This window comes from Synchiropus splendidus, chromosome 7 (assembly GCF_027744825.2).
Source record: "Synchiropus splendidus isolate RoL2022-P1 chromosome 7, RoL_Sspl_1.0, whole genome shotgun sequence".
NCBI lineage: Eukaryota > Metazoa > Chordata > Actinopteri > Syngnathiformes > Callionymidae > Synchiropus > Synchiropus splendidus.
In genome coordinates, this window is record NC_071340.1 from 11,221,125 (window position 1) to 11,244,924 (window position 23,800).

The 23,800-nt window shown below is 41.2% G+C and overlaps 1 protein-coding gene across 8 annotated transcripts in view; it reads left to right on the forward strand.

Moving 5' to 3' along the window:
* pde4d (phosphodiesterase 4D, cAMP-specific) overlaps positions 1 to 23,800 on the forward strand; it is a 182,484-nt gene that overhangs the window by 280 nt on the left and 158,404 nt on the right. Inside the window, exons 1-3 of one of the 8 annotated variants that reach the window (XM_053869796.1) lie at positions 15,715 to 15,899; positions 16,792 to 16,839; positions 21,937 to 21,995. The exons of 1 other annotated variant lie outside the window; for it this stretch is intronic. In XM_053869796.1, the coding sequence (XP_053725771.1) occupies positions 21,951 to 21,995 (45 nt within the window). In that variant the 5' untranslated portion in view covers positions 15,715 to 15,899; positions 16,792 to 16,839; positions 21,937 to 21,950. Of the gene's footprint in view, positions 1 to 13,630; positions 13,695 to 15,714; positions 15,900 to 15,925; positions 16,370 to 16,791; positions 16,840 to 21,936; positions 21,996 to 23,800 lie in introns of those variants that run through there. 6 more of the 8 variants (XM_053869798.1, XM_053869795.1, XM_053869793.1 and 3 more) reach the window with 6 other exon arrangements.

The following is a 23,800-nucleotide window of genomic DNA, read 5'->3' on the forward strand; positions in this document are numbered from 1 at the left end:
CTCAAGGTCTCCCAAAATCTACTGGTGTGACTTTCAAGCTGCAGGGTATTGGTGGTGGTGGAGGTAGTGGGCTATAAATAGGCCTGCTGCAGTCAAAATAGAGAGAAAAGTCGGTCTCTCTTTGTATTAAGATCGGGACCATCACCGTACCAGAGGAGTAGTTTGGTCCAGTCAAATGGAGAGTGTTACTGCTGCTCCAGAGAGTAACATAGCCAAGTTGGCAGCATGATGCTGCCTGTGACGTGATGGCCTGTCAGCGTCTTGACTGACACACACACACACACACACACACACACAAAAACACTCCTCACCCCTTGAAAGGCGCGACGCCAAATCAAATGGACTTTGTTTTCCTCAAAATGGCCAATCAAATTAATCCTCAATTGAGCAACGAGCAGATGTTCGCTGATGAAGAGGCGTTGTGCTGGATCGTGTCGACTCGTGGGTCGAGAAAGTGACCTCATGATGAGAGAAATAAATGTTTAACAAGCTCACAGGAACTTGATTGTGGTTTCTTCTTTTCCACTCCACGACATGAGATCGATTGCAGTAATAGGAAACAGCTCTGCATGTCAGCTTGAATCCAAATCAAATTGTGGTTTGCAATAAATATGAAGCTTGTTGTGGTGTTTTAAAGCTTGCTTTAATTTAACCTGTTAGCATTTTAACTTCTCATTCTTGAACTTGTCCTCTAGAAATTATATTTATTTATTTATTTATATATATAAACCTTGAGTTAGCCGTTTATTTTCATTATAGGCATCAGTTGTTAAATGTTTAAAAAATTGTGCTCATGTTTTTCCATGTACAACTAACATTTTAGCCTGCCGTAATACCAGTATAACCGAAATGTTGCTGGTTTAGCTTCATTGAAAAGAGGGAATGTGTCTGTGGCTGTTTAAAATGGTTTCATATCCTTCCTTTTCTAAAACTGCTGCAGCTATCCGACAAGGAATAACAAAACTGCGCTGGCTTCAAATGTTATCAACAATCCCTCTACATAAAGTCAACAGACGTTTTTTGCTATGAATGTCTTTCATAACACAACCCACGTTTGATCCAGTAATAATCCCGGAATAAAATCCAAGATGATATAATAGTGCGGGCTATTTACAGGATTAATCCTTGCATTAGACAAAAAGAACTTCAAGCTACTTTTCTTCACTATATAACACAAACCTAATGTAAACTATGTTGCAGTAAGTCGGTTTTAGACCACTTCAAACAGCTCTCTGTATTTTTGCATGTTGGATTATTGACTTATGTGTGGCCTATAATATGGTGTAATAAACCCTTTATAACCCACTGTATAGTAAAATAAAGTGGCTCTTGGCGCTTCCGTCAGAACTCTATTCTCTTCTCATCCAAGTTCATCTAGTCCGGGATCTGGCTTCCTCCTATCCTTCCCAGATGCATGAACTATCTCCTCATGGCTCCATTGCGTTTACGAAATGAGAGACAAACAATCCACAAAACTACTCGCTCACTTGGACGTTGGAGCGCTCTCCTCAGACTCGTCCCATCAATCACAAGAACTCCAGCTGTCAATGCTTCACTGAAGATCATGTCATTGTGCAGCCAGGAGGATGACATCCCCTGTCAAGGCAGTTCCTCAGGTCAGCAAATCCCGCAGCTACAGCTCTTTACCTTGGCTAACTATTCAGCACTTGACTTCTAGACTCTGAATTCATGGTTCAAATACTACACGTCTTTAGTCATGGCACCAAGTGAAGTGCTCCACAGCCCCGTACATGAAGCAGAATTAATGCAGGAATCCAGAAGCTTCTGGAATAATAATGGAGCACAACAGAGGGCAAACTTTTATCTCTCGTACATCACCGCTTCCTGCTGGATTTCAGAGTTGGGTGATTGTGGTGTAAACACTGACCGTGTGACCTCAGTGAGCAAACACCCACCGTCTGCCCGCACTGCACCTCGTGTGCCTGAATAAAGGTGCGGCACACTGAGCCCATTGTTCCACCTGAAGTTCACCTGAACTGCAGAGACAGAGGCTGCAGTATGAAGCCAGCCCTTATTACTCGGAACATCATTACAGTGTATGTAATTTAGAGGCACACTGTAATATACCGCTCCCAAAAATGTTAAAAATGTCTCACTGTACTCGAGTATTGGGGAATTCTTGCACGCAGTCTTGGACACTGGTTTGGTCAATAAAAGCCTGTGGACACGACATGAACCCGTCAACAACATCGTTTCACTCTCAGGCCAGAGAGAATCAAGCAGACTCTGTGTGCTTCAACAGAATGTGGTTGTGTTCCACTTCGGGATCAAGTTGTCATCAAGTTTCATTGAGTGATGACATGTTTATTTAATGGTACTTCATCTTTGGCTCAATCCTGTTTTACTTTAAGGTGTGGACGACATGCATGTGAAAGTCTTCAGGAGTTGTGGTGCGATGGGAAATGAACTTGAGAGACTTGAAAGAATTATTCTCCAAGTCTGAAATCACTCACAGTTCAGTTCAAATTCTATTTAATACACACAGACACACAATTTGTGCCACTGACGCAGCAATATAAAAATTGTGGTGGTAAGTTTCAAGGTCTTCTGTGATGCTAAACTGAAAGTTCTGCTCTTGAATTTGTCGTTTTTTTTTTTTTTTTGCGACTGATATAATGGTTGGATCTTGATCCTGTCACTGTTGTTAAAGTCAGCTTTTCATCTGTCTTTTGTACTTACAAAGCATCGTGGCTTCGTTTGTCTTTGACAGTGGGGCGCAGGAACATGAAAGTCATCGGTATTGTAGTCACACTTGTCCTCTCTAGTAAAATGTGCTCAGAATTACTGTAGCACTTTCCGAATTTGCGTGAGAGCCGCGGAAGAAAGACAAGCGCTGATCTGCCCTTCATTGAAACTGTATTGGTGAGGAGAGGCTGCTGCGCAAAAATCGCGGCAAAGTTAGTCGTTTTCAACTCGCCATCCTGGCCAAACTGTAGACTGTCGACACTTGATTCAGCCCGGTTTGAGACGAAAGCCTCGGGATTCTCACGGTGTGCTCGGTTTTTCACTATCTGCAACGGTTTCCGAGATTCGGCCGTTTGTTCTAGTAGTTCACTGGGATGCTCAAACTGCACAAACACACTCCGGGCCCCAGCACGGCCATCTTTTGAGACGGCGTTGAAAGCTTTAAATGTAGCTGCTGGCCTCCACTGACAGCATGTGCATGGTGGCGGCGCATGGTGCATTCACAAGCTGTTTATTCATAAACAGCGGCGTCTAGTTTTTGATGTTGTCTCCATAATGACGCTCAAACTGTGATTCTCTGATCCGTCTCTCAACCACTAAATCTGTGTCACATCTTGTTCTCACAGACACAATCTTTGTGGTCAGTGCTTCACTTGGATTCTTGGGGTCCCAAACTTGTGTCCTTTGGTTCCTGGGTATTTTCAGCTGAGTTTCTGTGTGTCCGCCATGAGCTGTGTGCATGCGTGTGCAGGGTCTCCAGCCTCTTGACCCAGGTAGCTGGGATAGTCTCCAGCTCCTGGCAAGATCATGAAGCAATGCCAACCTCCCTCAGTCCCCGCTATAAATGTTTTATTGCTGACCCTTGAAATCTCTAAATTTGTGTCTTGGTCCCATTTTTGTTTTGACCCTCAACTTTTGATGCAGCTATAAAATATCTGCAATGTCATGTTTAAGTTTTCAGGCTTGTCTGTGCTTTTGTGCTGGCTCAGTGTGTTTGTTGACTCTGAGAAGTCTTGGTCAAGTGTTCAGCTCAACACCTGAAAGGCCCCTTGTGTTTAGTCTAAGTCTTGTTTTGTCTTCTGCAAATCTTTGATTCTGTGTTCTTTCCACTGCGACGGCGCCAGTGAGAACGCATATGTTTCACCCATCAACTCAATAAATCTCCTCGAACACAGACTGTAGAGATCAAATGTGTTAAATTATCATCCCGGCCATCAGCTAGATGCTGTGTTGTCAGTGCTGTGTTGCGCTCACAGCACTGATGATACACACACGCACAATAGCTCTACTGACAAATGCCTGTATGACAATAAACAAGAGGGCCTACAGTAACTCCAATGTTTTTTTAAACTCCTCCAGATGTGGCTGATCTGAGCGATACGGCTGGAGTGACTTTCCAGAGGTGAATGGTCAGAGGCTAACTCCGCAACAAGGGAGGGTTTTGAGGTTCTCTTGCTAACAAAGTCAAATGTCACAGGTTTCCCTGAGCCATTCTTGACATTTTCTGAGTGGGAGTCGATGGAAAAAAAATTACATAATTTGCTCCTCCGTACGTCTTCATTACTGTAATAAAGGCCGTGTTTGTTTTTGTCCATTTTCCTGGCAAGCGCAGGCAGAAAGTCGTCTTAAGCTCATGTGCATGGCTTCTGAAACACACACATGTACACACAGCACACACACACACACACACACATTAAACAACCTATTCGAATGGGGCAGGAAGTATTTGAGTGGTGCTTTATTGGAGAATCTTTCCCATAACAATGTAGACGATGGTGAGATATCTCTGAGGGGGTCAGTCAGTCTCTGCCTCTGCAACTTCCTGTGAATGGAAAGTCACGTGGCGGCAAATGGAGACATTGTTTGGCATTCTTTGACAATAAAGCTCACTTTATTTACAAAATTTTGAATCATTAAAATTAAATTATAGCTTCAAAACACGAATATATAATGAACCACCGATTAATCTACCGATATTACCGCATTTTATTTCATGATTGAATGTGAAAATTTTCTTTTGCAGTAATGTCTGTGTCTATATGAGTAATAGATTTATGGTTCTGCATTCATCTTAGTCTCCACTCGGGTGAAGTGGTCGACTTAGCAATGCTGACTGCTTCTAGCCGAGATGAGGACCAGCACCACAAAGTTTGAGATCATTGTTGTTGCTGGGAAAAGGATCAATGGATAAGTCGTGGCTGGAAATTCAATCGGTCCCCAAGTGGAGGAGCTTCATGGGGCACGTGGTTCTTGAGAGATGGAGGGTTTTATTATGGGGTGCGGGTGAAGTCTTCCACTGATGAATGAGCTGTTATCAGTCCAATGTCCTACACTCTGCTCACAAGCTTTGCGTGGTGAAACAGAGCGAGCTCACAAATACAAGGCTTCCAACATTGTTGTCAAGTGGTCTATCGGGAGACACCAGGAGTGAAGCCTCCATTGAGAGAAGACAGTTTAGGTGACTTGATGTCCAACTGGGAGGATGTGCCAGGAGCATATGTCTCACTTGGCATGGTGATGCCACCTTGTTACCTCAGTAGAGCTGAGGGAGGTTTCTGGGAAATTAAAATTCTGGACCCTCTTCACCAAAAGATGAACTTCTGATATGCCTTTCAGTATATTTTACTTTATTTTGTAGAATGGGAAGGAATCAATGCAGGTTTTATTTCAAATACAAATGCCTCTTTCAGTTTGTGAAATGCAGATTGGACCAGTATTTTAACCTAACCCTCCCTATTTTAACAATGAAACCTGTATATTAGCAACTCTAATAACTATTTATATTTTCTCATAAAAATCTTCAAATAATACATTGCACAAACCATGTTCTGAGACCCAAATGCAACCAAAATTCCGACACTATGGGCTTCACATTTCTGTTTTGGGTTGGGAGGGTCTGTCTGTAAAGGCTCCATGTTATTTATCTCAAGACCTGAATTTCTCTGCAGTCATCTGGAAAGGTTAAGGATGTTCCTCATGTCTGATGTTGGGCAATAATGTCCAGAGAAAAAATGTCAGAGGGATATTAAATTTGCCGAGTGAACAACTAAAGACATATTTCTCTCTAAGTGCACCTCCTAAAAAGGCAGCGAAAACATGGTACGAGTTCATGCTGGAAATGTGTGACGTGTTTTACGCTGCATCAATCTAAAAGAACCTCCCCTGCTCCATCTTTGTCTCATCCCACTTGTAAATGCTGACCTTGGGTCCAGCTGGATGTTTCAACGCTGTTGTGGTCGCCGCTGGAGTTCCTCTGGCCTTCAAGTGATGTCACGCGTTTTGCCAAATAAGTACCGATGATGAGAGGACTTTGAGAGCATCTGTGTGGACCCTGGAAAACTGACCCCTGAGAGCCACATGTGCAAAGAGAAAAACAGCTGCAGGGAGCGTCAAGTTGAGTCCATTTACTCTGAAAATAACTGGAATGTTTTTTCTTCTTCTTTTAAACAACGCAACAGAGAGTTTACGGTCCATTGAAAAGTTGAATTTCACCTTCCTCTGTCACCAATCATTGTCGCAATCACTCAACTGATATAAGAGATTCAACAGTTGTTGTCACTCCCAGGAGGCCATCGGCTCATGAGTGTGTTTAGCTGTGTCTCTGTCTGCTAGCGAAATAACTCAAAGGTTAAGAATGGGGAAAGGAGCAGATGATCTTTTGGTCTTTAAGGAGGTCTCCTTTGGTGTCCCTGGTATCAAATCAGTAATAGATAAAATAGACGTAGGTCGAGAATAAAAATAATATAATAAAAATAATAATACAAAAATAATGTAATGTAACAGTTTGCTCTCCAGACAACAGGGAAGCTTTGTAAGTGCCGTAGTTCGTGGTCCACTGATCACACTGATGCACAAGACACGTGGCAGCTAGGATGATAACAACAACAACAAACATGGAGGAATCCCTGAACAAAAGCAAACAAAAACATCTGTTTGCTTTTGTTCAGGGAGGTTTTTCTCTACACAATGGCCAGGGTTTCCACTACTCTGAATGTATCTGAAATTCTTATACAATTGAAATTCTTATACAAATATTTTCAAGACATTAAATGAGCTTGTGGCCATGAGATACAGTGTGTGTCTGCCAACCGAGCACCCACATTAGACATCACAGCTTTAACCTCATCATCGTGCCCCTTTACTTCCAGTTCACTGACAAACAATACAAAACAACTCATGACACTTTCCCTGTCGGGATCCGGTCACAGTAGTGCCGCCATCCTGGGGGGTCAAAGAACATTCACATTGGATGTTCTCACAAATGAATCCCTTCATTTAAACCAATTAAATGTTGCTGCATGATGGAAAAGGTCTCAATTGTTGATGTCACATTCGTGAGGCGACATTGCGAGCAAACTTCCAGTTCACTGCGACAGTTTGTTCAGTGATTTGTAAAACAAACAAAAGCTGAAATGCTATTGTTCAGGCACTTTGCTTGTTCATCTGTTCTTCAACAACTTTGCCAATCCTATTAGCCAATCAGCTTCAAGCTATATTTAGATACCTCTATGACTCATACCTTTTCTTTGGTCTTTTATTTCCCCTCTGTGCTGCATTCAGGTGCTTTTCCTGCCATTTTTGAAACCCTTCCTGAAGCTTCTCCTCTATTTGGGTTATACTGGACATCATACACCATTTGTATATCATGTTTCTACATTGTTTTTTTTTTTGTTGTAATTTTACATTGCAATGTTTAGATCCTATTTAAGAAGATTAATATTTGTGTTACATTTCAGATTTTGTGTTTAGTTTCTTAGCATCACTAGTTTTAATTATTATAATTGGGAAAAAAATACATTTATTGTCAACCTTGTTTATTGTGTATTTCTATATGTATACTGCCTAAAAAAATATTTCTTGAGAGGAAGAAAGGGCGCCTTACTGGGCATAAAAACATTTTCTGAGGCAGCGAAATAAGCTGCCTAGCAACTGAAAAATTGGAAAAAGTTATGAAGAAAAAAAAACTTAAATCTTAAAAATCGTGAGAGAAATGCACATACATTTTATAGTGAAAAAACAAGACATGACATATGAATACAAACTGGACCGCACGTATTGCAACCCAGCGATTCTGTGACGCATATACATTACATAATGCTACACAGATCACAAATTTGTAGAAGCTGCTCATTTCATAGATTTCTCTCATGTTTTCCTTCCCAGAAGCCATCTGTACAACGTTTATTTTTTTTCACGTCACTCCCGGGTCTCTCGCTTCGCAGAATGCCTCAGTGAAGTCAGGGTGGCTAATTCAATGAGACCATCTAAGGCTGTCGACTCACGGGCCGCCGGCGAGCCTGAATTAGCCTCGTATATCATAACATGTTGATGCTGTGCTCCGCAGGGTCCATTAAATCAATCCTAAATGTATTTATTGCTACATATAATGCATACTGACTGAGCTTTTGAAATCCCACGGGCTGGTGAGTGGATGGAACAGCCACCACCAAATGGAAAAATACCATTCTATAATCTGTCTGAGAACTTTTGTTGAGTTGGGTAAGAGAGCATTTGGGATGAGTTTAAGGAACATGACTGAGGTGTTGTTGGCTTTTATGGGGCCAGTTTGGTTTGGTTTGAGCCAATACTGTCACATTGTAAACAGTTTTAAAGGAAAAAATCACAGATTTGTTGTCAGTTTTATAGTTTCGCTCACACATTTGGGAGCAGAATCCAAGGGCTGAATTGTTTTCAAGCATGACAGCAGAAGTTTAGAGCACCACAGTTTGGTTTTCACTCTACAATGATGTGCTCATTGCTGCTCTTGGTTCATCAGTGTTTCGTGATTTTAGCCTCCATGCAGAGCAGAGCTTCTATCTCTTCATCTGATTCTGGATTTACAGCCGTACAGTAGGGAGCAGAGCTGTCCATGTCTCTTGTTGAATGACTGAGCTCCACACTCTGTGGCCCCGAGCCTTATGTGAAAGGGTTCTGTTCACCTGAAAATGGAAACCTTTGCTCAGATTTGGGAGCGATAATCCAGGTGTAACTAAATTTCACTTGGATTATTGATCAGCAGGATAAGTTGAGGTGGAAGAGGCTGTTTTCTTACAGGCTTGTTTTGCCTTTGGTGGTTTGTATTTATTAAAAAAGAAATAATTGAAGGCATAGTTTAGGATGGATGAGGAAGAGCCGAGTAGAGGTGGAATATTGACATTGTTATTATTGAGTTGTTGCTCCTTTGTTCAACTCTAAGGTGAGCGACTTTTTAAAACCGTTTATGGAGTTGATTTTAAGTGGAACATAAACGCTGCACGTGCCAGGTGGCAGATTCAGTCAGTTTCTGTCTCTGTCTCAATGGGACCGGTCTTGTTGAAGGAACCTCTTATAGGAAATGCTAAAAGATGGCTCAAACGCTGGCAAGCGCTCAAGTTGAAATCTCCTCGCCATCATCAGTGTTTAGCCCAGAGACCATGGATAAGCATCAGCATCAAAGAAGCACCCATCCTAACACTCTCGGTGTGTGTAGTGAAACACCATTATATACAAAAATAAAGCAGCACGCTATGAAATATGTCAAATTCACAAGACAAGAAGAGCTTATAGTCTTTTAGAGTCATGGGGCTGTGCATATCAACGCTGTGTTTAGTGCTGTTGTTGCTGCCCCGAGATGAACAGGGACATGATTTGTTAAGTCAAATGGGAAAATGTTTAAAATAACACGGCAATAATACCCGGATCTGTGTTATTTATTCTCTGAGGAACTGTAAATCTGACAAACAGCTAGTTCCAGATGCTTACATGTAAATTAGAAAAAAGCCTGGGGACAAAGTGTGGTATTCTGGCATGCCTCATCTTTTGTTTATGTTGTGTGGCAATTGGGTTCCAGTCTCGTGTTTCCTCGAATATAAACCAGTGACGCACAAAACTGGAAATACTTCTACAACCTCAATGACTGTCAGTATTTTTACAGCGTTTTACACAAGATACATTGTACCTCAACAAAAGAGGCTGTGTCACAGCTCCTATAAGCACTATGTGTTACTCTCAACATTTCCCATCAGGGGTTGCCACAGCCAGTCCTCCACTTTAACTGGTCACCACACCCATGGTTGTCTTCTATGTCCATTTCCATTGCTGTCTCTTCATTTGGCCTCATTTGCTCTCCGAACTTCAATCCCTTTGATATAGTCATTTCTGATCTTGTCCTTTCAAGTAACTCCCAATGAAAACCTCAGTATCTATCATCTTCTGCAAAACCACCTCCTCAAAACTTCCGAACAGGAAATAGAGATAAAACATGATAACCACTCATTATTATTATGTCTCTCCAGTGAGGGTTAGACTTTGTCCTTTGGTGGCTTTTTAGGACGGATGTGGTTCTGTTGGCTTTCAGTTCTCAATGGAAAGATTTGCAGGAAAAAGTCATGTAAAGGGGTGCAGTATGGTATGGAGGTATCTTGAGGTTCTTGTTCAGGAGTGAGGTCAAGATGGAGTGTGAGATCCATAAGCTGATAAGTCCTCAGTCAGAAGGGCTGCCGGATAGTCTGCCGTGGTGAAGGCAGCACTGAGCCAAAAGGCACACTAAGTCCTTTGATCCTGAGCGCTGGGAAGTGACCCAAAGAACAAGATCACAGACAGAAGCAGCCATATTGAGTTTTCCAATGTGGAGTTTTCACCGCAGGACAGGCGCTATGGTCACACTACAATATGGGAGCAAGGGACACAACTTGTTTGGGGCAACTAAGTTGCAACTTTGGCATGTTTCAAGCGACACGTTTCAGGCAACATTTGTCAAAGCAAATGCTGAGGTTTAAAAATATGGACTCAAGCTGCGAAGTCACAACGTGTCAACCAATGAGAGCCCAGATTTTTACAGTAGAATAAGAAATGAAATGGAACAGAAGCTGGTTGTACCAGTTGCTGGATATCATAACTCACCAAGCTGACCCTGAAACAGCAGCGTCCACATGTTTTGTTTTGTTTTTTTTTAATTTCTTGTCTTTAATGTACTGCTCTGATTCAGTATGGGGAAGTTGCTTCAGCAGCTGAAAACCAACAACCACTCAGATGTGAGTTGCTTGAGTGTTGCCAAGTTTGCTGTGAATGTTCCTTTAGAAAAGGGCTGGAGAGCTCAATAATTTGGGAGAGACTCATCCTAAAAGTTCTGCTCCTCCACACCGCGAGAAGTCTGTCAAGGAGACTACGTCTCTTGTTGTCCTGGGAGCTCGTGAGTTGTCCTCCTGACCAGCTGGGGGAGGTGTCTGGGGAGCGGAAAGTCTGGGCCTCTTTACTCCACCTGCTGCCCCCACGATTGGACAGTGGCAGATTCATGAAAGTTGGTGGGGTGACTGACGCTCAGACATATATCAATAACTAGCAAAGTATTGGATTCATACTAACAACTATAAGTTGTTTCAGCTGAGACGTCATTCAGATGTCCTACTGCTTAAGGGACACATGTCATACAATGGGAGTGTTATCATGATTTCAGCACAGATTTCCCCCAAACAACCCTCCACGGCCTCCATCACGGTCAGCAGCAGTTGAGTTCCTGGCTCTGTTGAAGCACCAGCGCTAATGACACGCACTTATCCTGCACACGCTCATTAGAGCAGATTAAGCACTTGGACTTGTGACCCCAACATCAGCCTCTGTTACTGTGTTCAGTCATTCATCAGTCAATATTGAATCATGTCATTATGGGATGGATTCTGCTTGTGTGTTTTTTCTTCCTTCTTCGGGCTGCTGTGAAGTGAGTCATGGTCAGCGTGGCGTGGATAACAGCCGCCTGGAGGTCAGTGACGTCATCGCATTGTGTTCCACGTGCAGGAGAGAAAGAAAATGTGTGTGAGACCAGGGAATGGTTTGCGACAGAAAAAATAGTGTATTGAAATGTATTGGTTTAACACATTTTAGTCAGTATACAACTTCTAAAATATGATATGACTTTGAAAAAAAGAGTGTTGTTGTTATACATTTATAAATGTATAACAACAACATTTATAAAAAAGTGTCGTTATACATACATACTTTGAATGGCTCGTGACGACAAAGACTCCTCTGCGCCTGAAGTTTTTACAGCTCTCTGGGAGCATCTAGTGGCCAAATAGAGGTACGTCTACAAGCAGGGGGCAAATTCGATCAGATTAGATTAGATTATATTAGATTAGGGCTGTGGTGTAGGACTTTGTTGCTTGGTGTGAGGTGAACCATCTGCAGCTCAATGTGGCAAAGTCCAAATAACTGCTGGTGGACATAAGGAGGACCAAGTCTCCTGTGACCCCCGTTTCCATCCGGGGGGTCAATGTGGATATGGTCGAGGACTATAAATATCTTGGGGTCCTCATAGACAACAAACTGGTCTGGGCTCGGAACACTGAGGCCCTTTACAAAAAAGGACAGAGTCATCTCTATTTCTTGAGGAGGCTCAGGTCCTTCAACTTCTGCGGGACAATGCTGAGGATGTTTTATGAGTCGATGGTGTCCAGTGCAATTCTGTTCGCTGTGGTTTGATGGGGCAGCAGATTAACGGTGGCGGACACTAACAGACTCAACAGGCTCATCTGCAAAGCTGGTGATGTGGTGGGGGTGAAACTGGACTCCTTGGAGACGGTTATGGAGAGAAGGATGCTCCTGAAACTAAGGAGCATCCTGGACAACATCACCCTCCCCGTCCATCCACTCCTGGTCCTATACAGTAGCACACAGACCAACAGACTGAGACTACCCAACTCAAAGACTGAGCGCCACAGGAGGTCCTTTCTCCCTGTGGCAATAAAAACGTACAAATTCATCCCTGAAAAAAATCACGATGAAGGATTCTTCTTGAACTGCAGTTTCTTGCACGTTGTTCACATGGTTTCTAACCTCTTTAGTATAGCTTTGTTTTTTCACTTTATAATATTATTTCTAGAATATAAGAGTACAGAGCATGTTACGAACATAATTTCCCTAGGGTTTAATAAAGTTTTCCTGATTCTAATTCAGATTATCTTTCCAAACCTGACTGTGTACAACTACACAGCAAACATTAGACATTAAAGACAAACAATAACGATGCACTTAAAGCAGCAGTACTCTAAATACAAAGAGTAAAAACAGCCCTTAAATGATTGTTGAGATATTCAAACTATGAACCTTCATGGTAGTAAAAAGGAGGGTGTGCTGGTGCTGGAACACTCTAGGCTTCATTACTTGAGGTTGTCTTTTAAGTCAAGAAGAGCTGCAATGCAAAATTGCAGTAAGTCCTGTTATGTCAGAAACATTGCCTGGAGGAGACACGTTCTGAGAAGGAAGTTTTATGATGGTTAAAAAATACTTTGCGGTCAACCATTATGAATCCACATTTGTTGCCGATGATGCTTTTAACCTAATTCTAAGAGTTCCAGGACTGAAAAACATTCAAATTATTCGGGCCAACAGGTGCAATAAGATGGAATGGAAAGCATTATCAAAAGGGAGAAAAATGATTGCTGGCAAAAATACTGGTGCCTCAATCTGTCTTTGAATAGACCCAGACAAGAGGAGGAAAATGAACTGCGTGACAAGTCACAATGGGGGGAATTATAACCGTGTGACGGGCAGAAATGAAAGTTACATGAAGAAATTAAAGTGATTGTTTATTTTAAATTGCACACTGGTTGGTAATAATCTCATACAGTGGATGGTGATGATTATCCTTCATATGAAAGTAATCTTCTTGAGCTTCGACTTAGACTTAGACTTTCTTTATTGTCATTGAACAAAAACATATCACTGTATTATGGCAACGAAAATTCGGTCTGAGGTTTCCAAAAACAAAAACTTCGAGTCGCCTTAAAAACAGGCTGGAAAAAAGAAAGACATTTGGTTGGCATCACATCTCATTGAATATAAAGTCAACGTAATTACACCCCAAACGTTGGCCTGTTACATGTTGTGTTTCACATGTCGAATCTTGACTGAAAGGCGGGAACAACGTTCCATTCAGAGGCGTCTTCAAGTCCGCGTCTCTTTATTCAGCAATAGCCAGTTAGTTCGCTTTCTCTTCACATCACCTGCCAAAAGTAAGTCCTCAAACCCTCAATTCCCTATTGAACTACTATCGGCAGGGTGGTCTTAAGCCATTCAAATCATTCTTGTATCGAGCCGTTTACTTTTATTCCAGCCAAATTCCGAATTCATCTCTTGAAAGCTGCGAAGCTAACCGCTTGGTCTTTGAAGTCTAGTCTTGCTAGGCTTGTGACCGTGTAGCTAGCGTGTTGCCTGGAGACCAGGCTGGTTGTTGCGGAAGTTACTTGTCTGGAAAAAGTACGTCAACATCGCGAAGCGTTTGTTACCATATTTAACTAGAACGATTAAAATGTTTTGGTCAATAACCAGTACTATAATCGGTTTGAGTGAAGTGGTAACATGTATATACGATATGTATTGGCTAATAGGCTGCACACACACGAATATGCAGTTTATTTATCCTAATATATGTACGCTAATATATTGCGTGACCAACTCCATGAGTACACACAATAATACACATAATACTTCGTTCCTATAATTCATTTGTTTTGATCATTGTGGCAAACTTTCTTGGTCTGTACAGATGTTGTTTTATCAAGATTGTTGCTAAAGTTGTTTTATTGGGAACCATTTGCACATTCTGTATAAAGATGTTCCAGTTCTAGCTGTTTTTTAAGCCAATAAGAAAAAAAAAAAAAAAAAAAAAAAAAAAAAAAAATATATATATATATATATATATATATATATATATATATATATATATATATATATATATATATATATATATATATATATATATATATAATTTGTTTACTGAATGCCAATAATCTACTGGCATTATTCGATGTCCTGACAGCAGCAGGCCTCATTGTCTCATCATACGCTGCCTGGCCAAAAAAAAAGTCGCCACCAAAAAAAAAGGGTCATACACTCTAATATTTCGTTGCTTTGATTTAGCTTTGATTACAGCACGAATTCGCTGTGTTTGTTTCGATAAGCTTCTGCAATGTCACACATTTATTTCCATCCAGTGTTGCATTCATTTCTCGCCAAGATCTCGCATTGATGATGGTAGAGTCTGACCGCTGCGCAAAGCCTTCTCCAGCACCTCCCAAAGATTCTCAATGGGGTGAAGGTCTGGACTCTGTGGTGGCCAATCCATGTGTGAAAATGATGTCTCATGCTCCCTGAACCAGTCTTTAACCATTTGAGCCCGATGAATCCTGGCATTGTCATGTTGGAATATGCCCGTGCCATCAGGGAAGAAAAAATCCATTGATGAATAACCTGGTCATTCAGTATATTCAGGTAGTCATCTGACCTCATTCTTTGAGCACATAATGTTGCTGAACCTAGACCTGACCAACTGCAGCAACCCCCGATCCAGGATCCAGGTGGCGACTTTTTTTTTTTTTGGCCAGGCAGTGTATTTGGGATCTTACCTGGACTGGTTTGTGGTTTTGCTCTGGCAATGTGTGTTGCTCTAAGATTTCCCCACCCTCCCGGGTGAACGTATAAGAGCAGGAGCTGCTGAAGACCTCCTGTGTCACATGTCATAACGCTCTTGCACCCACATGTTTGACAAGTGATCCGAGTGTGTCAAAGTGAGAAATGTCATTCAGGCCTGTCACTTTCCACATTTGCCAGCGTCAGATTCAGCTTCACCCGTCAGGAGACAAGAATAATAACAACCTCCTGCGGTCCTTTTTTTCCCAAAATGTCAATATTTGAAATGATTTAAACCTGTTTCTTCCAAATAGATTCCATATCTGAATTTAAAGTCATGGCATGGATGCAAGCACAGATGAGAAGAATGATAATAAATGTCAAACGCAACTCTGATAGCCACAGTTTCACACCAGAAACCCGCATGCATGACTCACACACTTGTCTGCAGTTGGTGGAACATAAGACATTTCTAATGTACTTGAGCCGTACTATCTTATTGAAATATCAAGTGTTGTTGTACATCCGTGCACTGGTTGGTGATATAGAAAAGGCTTACCAGGCTCTCACTTGAGGGAGTGATATGGCACTGCATAAACAGTTGGCTTGAACATTCTATACCTCTTGATGTCTCATACATCATCAAAGGCTTTGTATCTGGGATGAGTGTGCACACTTATGTCAGTGTGCTTTGTCTCTGAGCAGCTGGCAGCCATGCACTGGTTTGATTGTGGCTGATTTATGATGCAGTGGATTGAGGGATTGCCTCAGCAGTTAATGGTTGTCTTCGGTGTAAAGGACAAGACAAGGTGAGACAAGAATACAAAGGCTAGTGAGGTCTGGACTGGTTGTGATGAAATGTGGTAGCCATCATGAAAAGAGAGCGTTGGGCCACTTGGAGGAGCCACTGGAATGGTTTCAGACTTTCCCACACTGTAGAAAAAGGGGGGGAGAGAGTTTATTTTGCTGGCAGAATATACTGTAAACCAACTAGTAGTTCTATTTCACACGTGCTCCAACGTACTTTGCTCTCGGTTCATTTCCATAAAAGGCATCGCCTTTACCCTGAAAGATCTTTAATATACTGAACTGAACTGGGGCAAAGTGGTAGCTCGCCTTGAATTGATCTTCGTGCAAGAGTACTCACACCATCTGGTGTAGCTACGGATTCTCAAGAAGTGCGCTCCGGCATCTCACGTGCGGCCCCCTGGCCCACGACGATCTTCACGCTTTCTGCTTCTCTGTCTGGCTCAGGACCATCTGAAGAAAGCCAACGTCTGTAAGAGAGAACACAGAAAACAGCAAAGCTCTGGGCTCCACATTATGATCGTTGAGCCTGGGATGTTTCTAATCTAATCTAAGAGAAGCACACGCTGACATAGTCACCTTAATATTGCTCAAAGATGTTTTTTTTAAAGCAATTATCATGATGAGAACATTAAAATTGTTATGTATAAGGCAGTGATGTGTTAAGATTTATGCATGAGATTGGAAGGCAATTCATCTCCAGGTGTTACATTCTAATTCAGTTAAATTAAGACTGAGCCACATGAAGCTAAATATGATATTATTCTCACAAATCAAATCTATTCTAGTTCTTTTACCACAATACAGACTCATTTCTGATTTCCCAAATCTTTTAACATCTCTCCTCTATGTGTTTGGCAAATTACTGCTATCATTTCTTTCTTCCCTTATGAGATCATCTCGCCTTGAAGTGGGCGTGCCTCAAGCCTTCAGTCAACCGCAGTAAGAACTATATTTTTATAGTGTGTTGTGCCTTCTATGCAAAAGAAATTTAAGCAGCTCTTCTCATTGTTGAATTCAGAATTACCCATTCATGTGACGACAAAAAAGGCTCTTAGATTGCAGCAATTACGGCAGGCGTGTGTTATTTATCTGTCCGAAATTGCTGGGAAAACAGAACGATTAACTGTATATTGAGTCGCTTATGAACAATGTTTAATAAGGAAGATTAATGAAAGAGATATCAACATTCATCCTATCCTTTCTCCTGTCCACATTTCCTTTTCTTGCAAGTTAGATGTTTTAAAATTGGCTCTCTTCTACAATGAATAACTCTCAATTGGAGTAAACACCATTGTTCTCCATTGCTTTTTCTTCTCTTTCATGCAACATTGTTGGATTGTATGTATACACTGCAACCTAGTGGTGGGCGATGCAATCGTCACATATAATTCATTTTTCAAGATTTAGTTTTTGCTCTAGTTAGTCAGTATTGAATTGTCTGTATATAAATCTAATGCTCCTTTTGGCTGCATGAAATGATATGATGACCTAGTTTTCTTTACTTTAGTACTGTATGCCAATATATATATACGCATATGGAATAAACGCACAAAGACGTTGCGGTGGTCCAGTCTCGCTTCTCAGAACAATGATGTTGAATGTACTGTAAGTCAGACACAAATGTGTGTAGTGATGTAGGTGTCGTGGTCAGATGTTTTTTTCCTTTGATGATTCACAGATGACTACATTAGTGTGACATTTGAGGTGCCTCAGGAGACGACAACAATGGAGTTTGTCAGGCTGTGCAAATGATTCAAGCAATCATGTGCAGAAAACACTATTTTCCTGGCTTGAGAATCCTCTCCCTTCCAAACGGCGGCATGGAAAATCCTTTTCCATCCGCCGATATGGCTTTTTTCACCTGATAGAATAGTTGCAATAAAAGCTTGATTATTGTGAGCGATGATTCCATAAGAAGCAAACAAGCTCAACGGGAGAAAAGAAGGATTTCCACACTGCTAGTGAAATTTCGAGCACATTAGACAGTCATGACCTTCTGCTGCTTCCATGAGGGGAAGCAACAGCTCATTTTTACTCACATCCCTAATGTGATCACGCAAGATGAAATCATTGCTATCCGAAAGATGGCAGGAATTTAATTGAAAAAGCCAACAGAGGATGTGTCAAAGGAACAGGGGATGAAGCAGCGTCTGCACAGGGCAGTTTCATATCTGTTCTTCTCCAGCAGGGATCTGTACGCCACACGTAACTAATTCTTGAACTCAGACAGAAATCAACCCCCTGTGGTGACACTGTGGAGCCAGACGCCGCTTGACAGATCTATCAAGATGGCAAGAAAGACAATAACAGCTTTCTGTCTTCAAAAACAGATGAGGGTTTTTATGTATTTTGGGGTTAATTTAGGTTTTCATTGGTGTGCAGTACCAGGCAGGAGCTTTGTCTACTCTAGTGCTACTCTTGTCATTTTACAATGTTGTTGGCAAGCAGAGCACTGCAAAGGATGACGGTCAACACTTCTATGTGTGAGACGATGATAGCTCTCAGGAAGCGTTCGAAAAAGCAGTTAATTTAAAGATGGAATTCTTGGTATCTTAGGTCAGTGTTAGACTGCTTTATTTACATTCCAAGCTCAATTTTTCCATCACCCTTCAACAAGGGCTGTGGGATGAGTTGGTTTGACGCCATTATTTGGTGGTTTTCCAAGGCTCATCCAGCAGGGGGGAGACCACAGGACGTACGCAAGACCAGATGGAAAGATTATATTTCTTATTTGGCTACTGCACTGCACAGTCAGAACCACTACCCCGACAACCTGGCAACATATGATGCGACGATACAAAATGCTATCATGTCTTACATTGCGTTATTTGTCCAGAAATCTCAACAGTTCACAACACAGTCGAATCAAACCAATCCACGATGTGTCTTGATTGGAATGTTTTCTGTTAGATTAGTGTCTTTATTTTAAAAACACAACAACCTTGATCACAAGAAATCTGCATAATTTTGAATAATCAGCTTTCGCGCAGGGCTCCTCTCAAACATTTTGGTTATTCAGTCTTTAATTTGGACTCGCCAGAAACTCTTAATAATTGAGAAATACCTGCAATCCCGATTAAATCACTTTGGCCGTGACGAGGATTTAAACATCTTAAGCAGAGTGTGTGCATGGTCGCTGCTCATAATTGAGGATTTGAATGTCAAACTATTCCTCTCTCCTCTCTCTTTAAAGGAGCCCCTCTAAAAACGTGATGGCTCCCCTGACCCTATTCTGGCTGAATGACCCTGACATTTCACCACATCATCTTGAAAAAAGGACCAAATTATTTGACGTCAGAAAATGAGCTTAAAGAAGCTTGTTAGCAAGAGATTAGAGATTTGACATATATTCCTGGAAAATGAACTGCTTTATTCTCACTCTAATTTATTTATTTCAAAGATAGTGATCTGGTTTTTTGGCTGTAGTTTGAGTATATCATTGGTCTTCACCTAACACGCCAACACAGGACTTTTATGTCAAAAGGGTTAATAGCATGTGGAAAACTTCCATTTGAATTGACAGACATGAAAGAATGCTTGAATATTGGCAAGAAGCTCGCACACTAAACATCACGATTCAATGGTATCGAGTAATCACAATATTGTGATACATTGTGATATTCTACACAGTTAGAAATCACAATTGCTAAAAAGATTAAGTCACAAGTATCTGATTGACAGCAACATTCCCTTTTTCAGTTTTTTTTAAATGTATGTATGTAACACTATCAAATGCAGTGCAGCTAACTTGAAAATTTTGTGGGTTACTTAAACTACCATGGCATGAAACAAAATAAATTATTATTGTTCTTGTTTATTCTTCAACATTGTGCTGAAAACTTTCATTGAAAATGTGAGGAACTTAAATCAGTCAAACAAAAATGACTGTATTTTGCCTCCAATTTTGCTAAAACATATGTATTTTTTGTTTAAAAAACACTGCCGTATTGATATAGATTTTTTCCACACCTGTAAAGGATACTAAAATGTTACTGAAGAGAGCATACCATAGTTTAACTCACATATCAACAGGGGATGTCCAAGTATAAAAACATAATAATCCTGATCAATATGGTGGCAGTTTAGTGTCTTGGGTTGCTCTCTTCCTTAGGGACTCTGTCTCTTACTCAATTTGTTTGTATAAAAACATAATTAATAAATATAATCCTCATCAATATGATGGTAGTTTAGTGTCTTAGGTTGCTCTGGGCCACATTGATTCTTTTAGCATTAGAGACTCTGGCTCTTACTCAATTTGTTTGCAATTGCTCCGACCATGGAGGAGTCAATTCAACTCCTAGACAGTAAATGGTTGCCTTGTGAGCAACTTTTGAGTCTCTCCATCTGTTGTGTCTGATGCCACGGTGGCTGTTCTCCCCACTGAGGATTCCAAACCACTCAGAGCAGCCAGTTATGCCCTTTCAATCTCTCCAGAGAGTAGCCTCACCTCCGGTGACCTGTTTTAGTATGCCAGCTGCCCCCTGGCTGACAAAAGCCTTGTCACACACTCACCACATCAGTCCAGAATACTGGAACATTCTCGGAACACTTGTGCAGAGTCCATGGCGCAGGCTAGGTTTGCTATCGTCTCCTTTCAGCATTCATTCATCAGACCTCTGGAACAGCTGGTTCGAGGATGATGAACCTGAGTGAAGAATTCCACTAATGATTTCAGAGAGCAAAGTCTGACATTTCTAAGAAAGCTGCCTCCGTGCATACTCATGACCTGACCTTTATTTATGCTACGGGAAAATATATTCTTGGATTCGTTTTTCAAACGCTCCATCAAACAACCAGATAGTGCCTTACGTCTCTCCTCCAGAGTCTTCTGTCTTCCACCTCTCTTCAAAGCGCCATCGATCGAGACTGACCAGCCAGGCTCTGATAATTACCTTGTCATCCTGATACTCCACATCTAGTGTGGAGGGATGACCCTGAGCTGAAGACCCAACGTGGCAGTCCGTGTGTGAAAATATTTCATTGTCATTTATATATTTGTGGTGTCGTAGACTTTGTTTATAATGCTGTTTTCTCTAATGCTGGTAACACCACAAGTCAAGAAGTGAAATATACTTCTGTGTTATGCAATTTGCTATTCTGCTCAAACGGTTTTACGTTACTCACTGTCACCAAAAAGAAATCGGAATTTCATTCTGACCGGCTTTGTTAAGACTTGACCTTGCAGCAGGGCTCAGTCTTTAAACTCATCTTGGAATGAAAATGGAGGGTATCATCTGGAGTGACTATTTACTGTGCTGTAAAATAGTACCAGAAGCATCCACGTTTTGATTTTTATTTAGACTATAATTTACATGCTGCTCTTATTAAAGCAACCCTTACTGGCACACAGTTCTCTTTAAGGTTTAGATAATTTAAATGAGATAGTTGGTTTGTTTTTTTTTCATCTGAGGTCAAGTTAATAAATGACAAAGATATTAGATGTGTTGTCATTACCTTTTAATTTCATATGTTGTGACATAAACATCAACATCACAGTCACGCACTTGCTATCTGATAAGGCAATTTCAATGTACGCAAGTCATCAAACAATCTCATCTGACTTCATGGGGATTGTACAATCTTGAACATCCAGTTCTGCTTGTTCGTTGAGGACTCGGTGTATAAGAGTGGTGAGTGAGCGGGATGCAGGTGTGGACTTGCGGTTATTAGTGCAGGTAAACAGGGTTGTGTAACTCTGGCTGACCTTTATCCTTCTCTGTCTAATGCATTCTAATAGGCCAGTGAATCCCAACATGGCTCTGTTCTCACACACACAGATGTTCTCTTTGCTTGAAACACACTTGTGTACAAATCCCGGGTTGTCTAGGAGACTGAAGCTTTCACATGCCCCGACAAAACAAACAACAGTCATATTTGGTGGTATTAAAAATTCACCAGCACACACCAATGACCGAAGAATACCGGTTTAATTAATCATGTAAAAGCAAAATCATGATTCTTTTTCTTTCTATAGTCATCAAATACAACAATATTTTCTGTTCCTGTGTGAGATTGATTGAGTCACATTTTTTTCAGCAGTGACACCCACCATGCAAAAGGATGACCGGTCTGGGGACGACAGCCAACGGGACAGTGTAAGTCAAAGAAGTTTAATGCCATGAATTTACATTTATTTATTTGTCGTCTACTGTCTGACCCACTGTAATCTGGAAAGATTTTATGAGCAAATGTCTTTCCACTAAGATTGAGTGGCAAAAGTCCATATTGCCAAATAATTTAATTGCTTTTTCATTGCTGTGCGCTGCCTGGATTTGGTTTGTTAATGGTCTGTTAATGGTTTGTTATCATGTCATTAATTTTAGATTAGATATTAATTTTAAATGGATCATCACTGTGAATCATCGTCACTTTAGCTTCAGTCCCGTTTTGTCTACAGAAGAGAAGCGCTCGCTCTGGTGTAAGCTAGCGTGAAGTTTTAAAACTACCTGGTGCACAAGTTTGTGGATGTATTGTGTGTCAGCAGGAGTGGCATCATTTTATAAATGATCTTGTGTATTAGAGAACCAATTCCCTGAAGCATTCTTTTATTCACTGGCTGGTAAATCTCCGGGTGTTATTCTGCTGTGTGAATTCCACCTAATAAATGTCCACGTGTGTGAATGACTGGTGGTGACTGTGTCATTCCTCTGATAGACTGACCTATTCAGAAAACCCTGCTATCGTCTAGCGGCAGCCTCATTGCTTGAGAGCCTTCTGCTCACATGCCCTTTAGAGGATGAATACCGAAGGATGTGCAAATGAATCAATGAACATGTGTATGTGGAACTATAGAAATGGTTTGCAAGCTTTGTCCGTGACGCATGTTTAATGTGAATGTGAGGGTCATTAATACAACTCAAATTCCTAGCTTAAATAACTCATAGGTTTGGTGTGTTTCATGAGGCTCCAACCATTTGGACCATAGACGTGGTCTAAGGTTCTCAATGTCTTGTTGCCACACTCACCTTTATGAGAGAATCTAGCTCTACATAGTTTCAATGTGATTTACTTCAAACACCCCACTCTTTCCTCGTGCTTCGCACGTTGCCAGCGGGAGTTGTTATGCTGGATTCATGTCAGAGATTCCTTCCTAAGAGAGTGCTGATTGTGAACTCTCCAGTGTCACGTCAGCCTTCACTATCTGGCTGGATTTAATTGACAGGTTCTGGGAAGCCCCTACAAATAGCTGGTGAGGTCAGAGCTGATGTATTCGACTAGGGTTGGAGTGAGCAGCTGGAGACAATTGCTTATCCCGGTGCACACGAGTCGGATATTTAATCATTCTGTGTCGCTGTTGACCTTGACTTGAAGTGCAAACACGGGGTCGACATGCAGGTCTGTCAAATGCAGACATCAGACGGATAAATAAATGTCAGATGCAGTATCTTTCTGAAAAGGAAGATAGACTGTCACGGCGGAGTTGCAGTCCATTTGAGTGAATGCATTATACATGAGAAAAAAATGTCACCCGAGCTGTGATTTCTGGTTCCCTAACATTCCACTGTTAAATCTTTTATTCTGATATGTAGCCCTCTGTGGCCAGGAATCGCGAAACTGTAATTTTCACTTCCACAGTGTGTCTGAAATGATTGTGATTTGTTTTCACCTCCTGCGGGGAAACGCTAAAGCCAGAGGTCACCAGCAAAGACTGAAAAAAAAACCCATAATTGCCGACAATCTGACAGTAACAACATTACTTTTGAAGAACAGCTTGTTTCCCACTGTCACAGAATGAAGGAAAAGCAAATAATGTTTAAACAGAATGTTATCAAACGCAAACATTGGCTGTAAGGCAGAAGAGTTGAGAAACTGTAAATACACTGCTCCTTCTTGTTAATGCATGAAACATCTCATGTCATACTACCGACAGTTTACATGAGCATTTTCTAAACGCAACCTG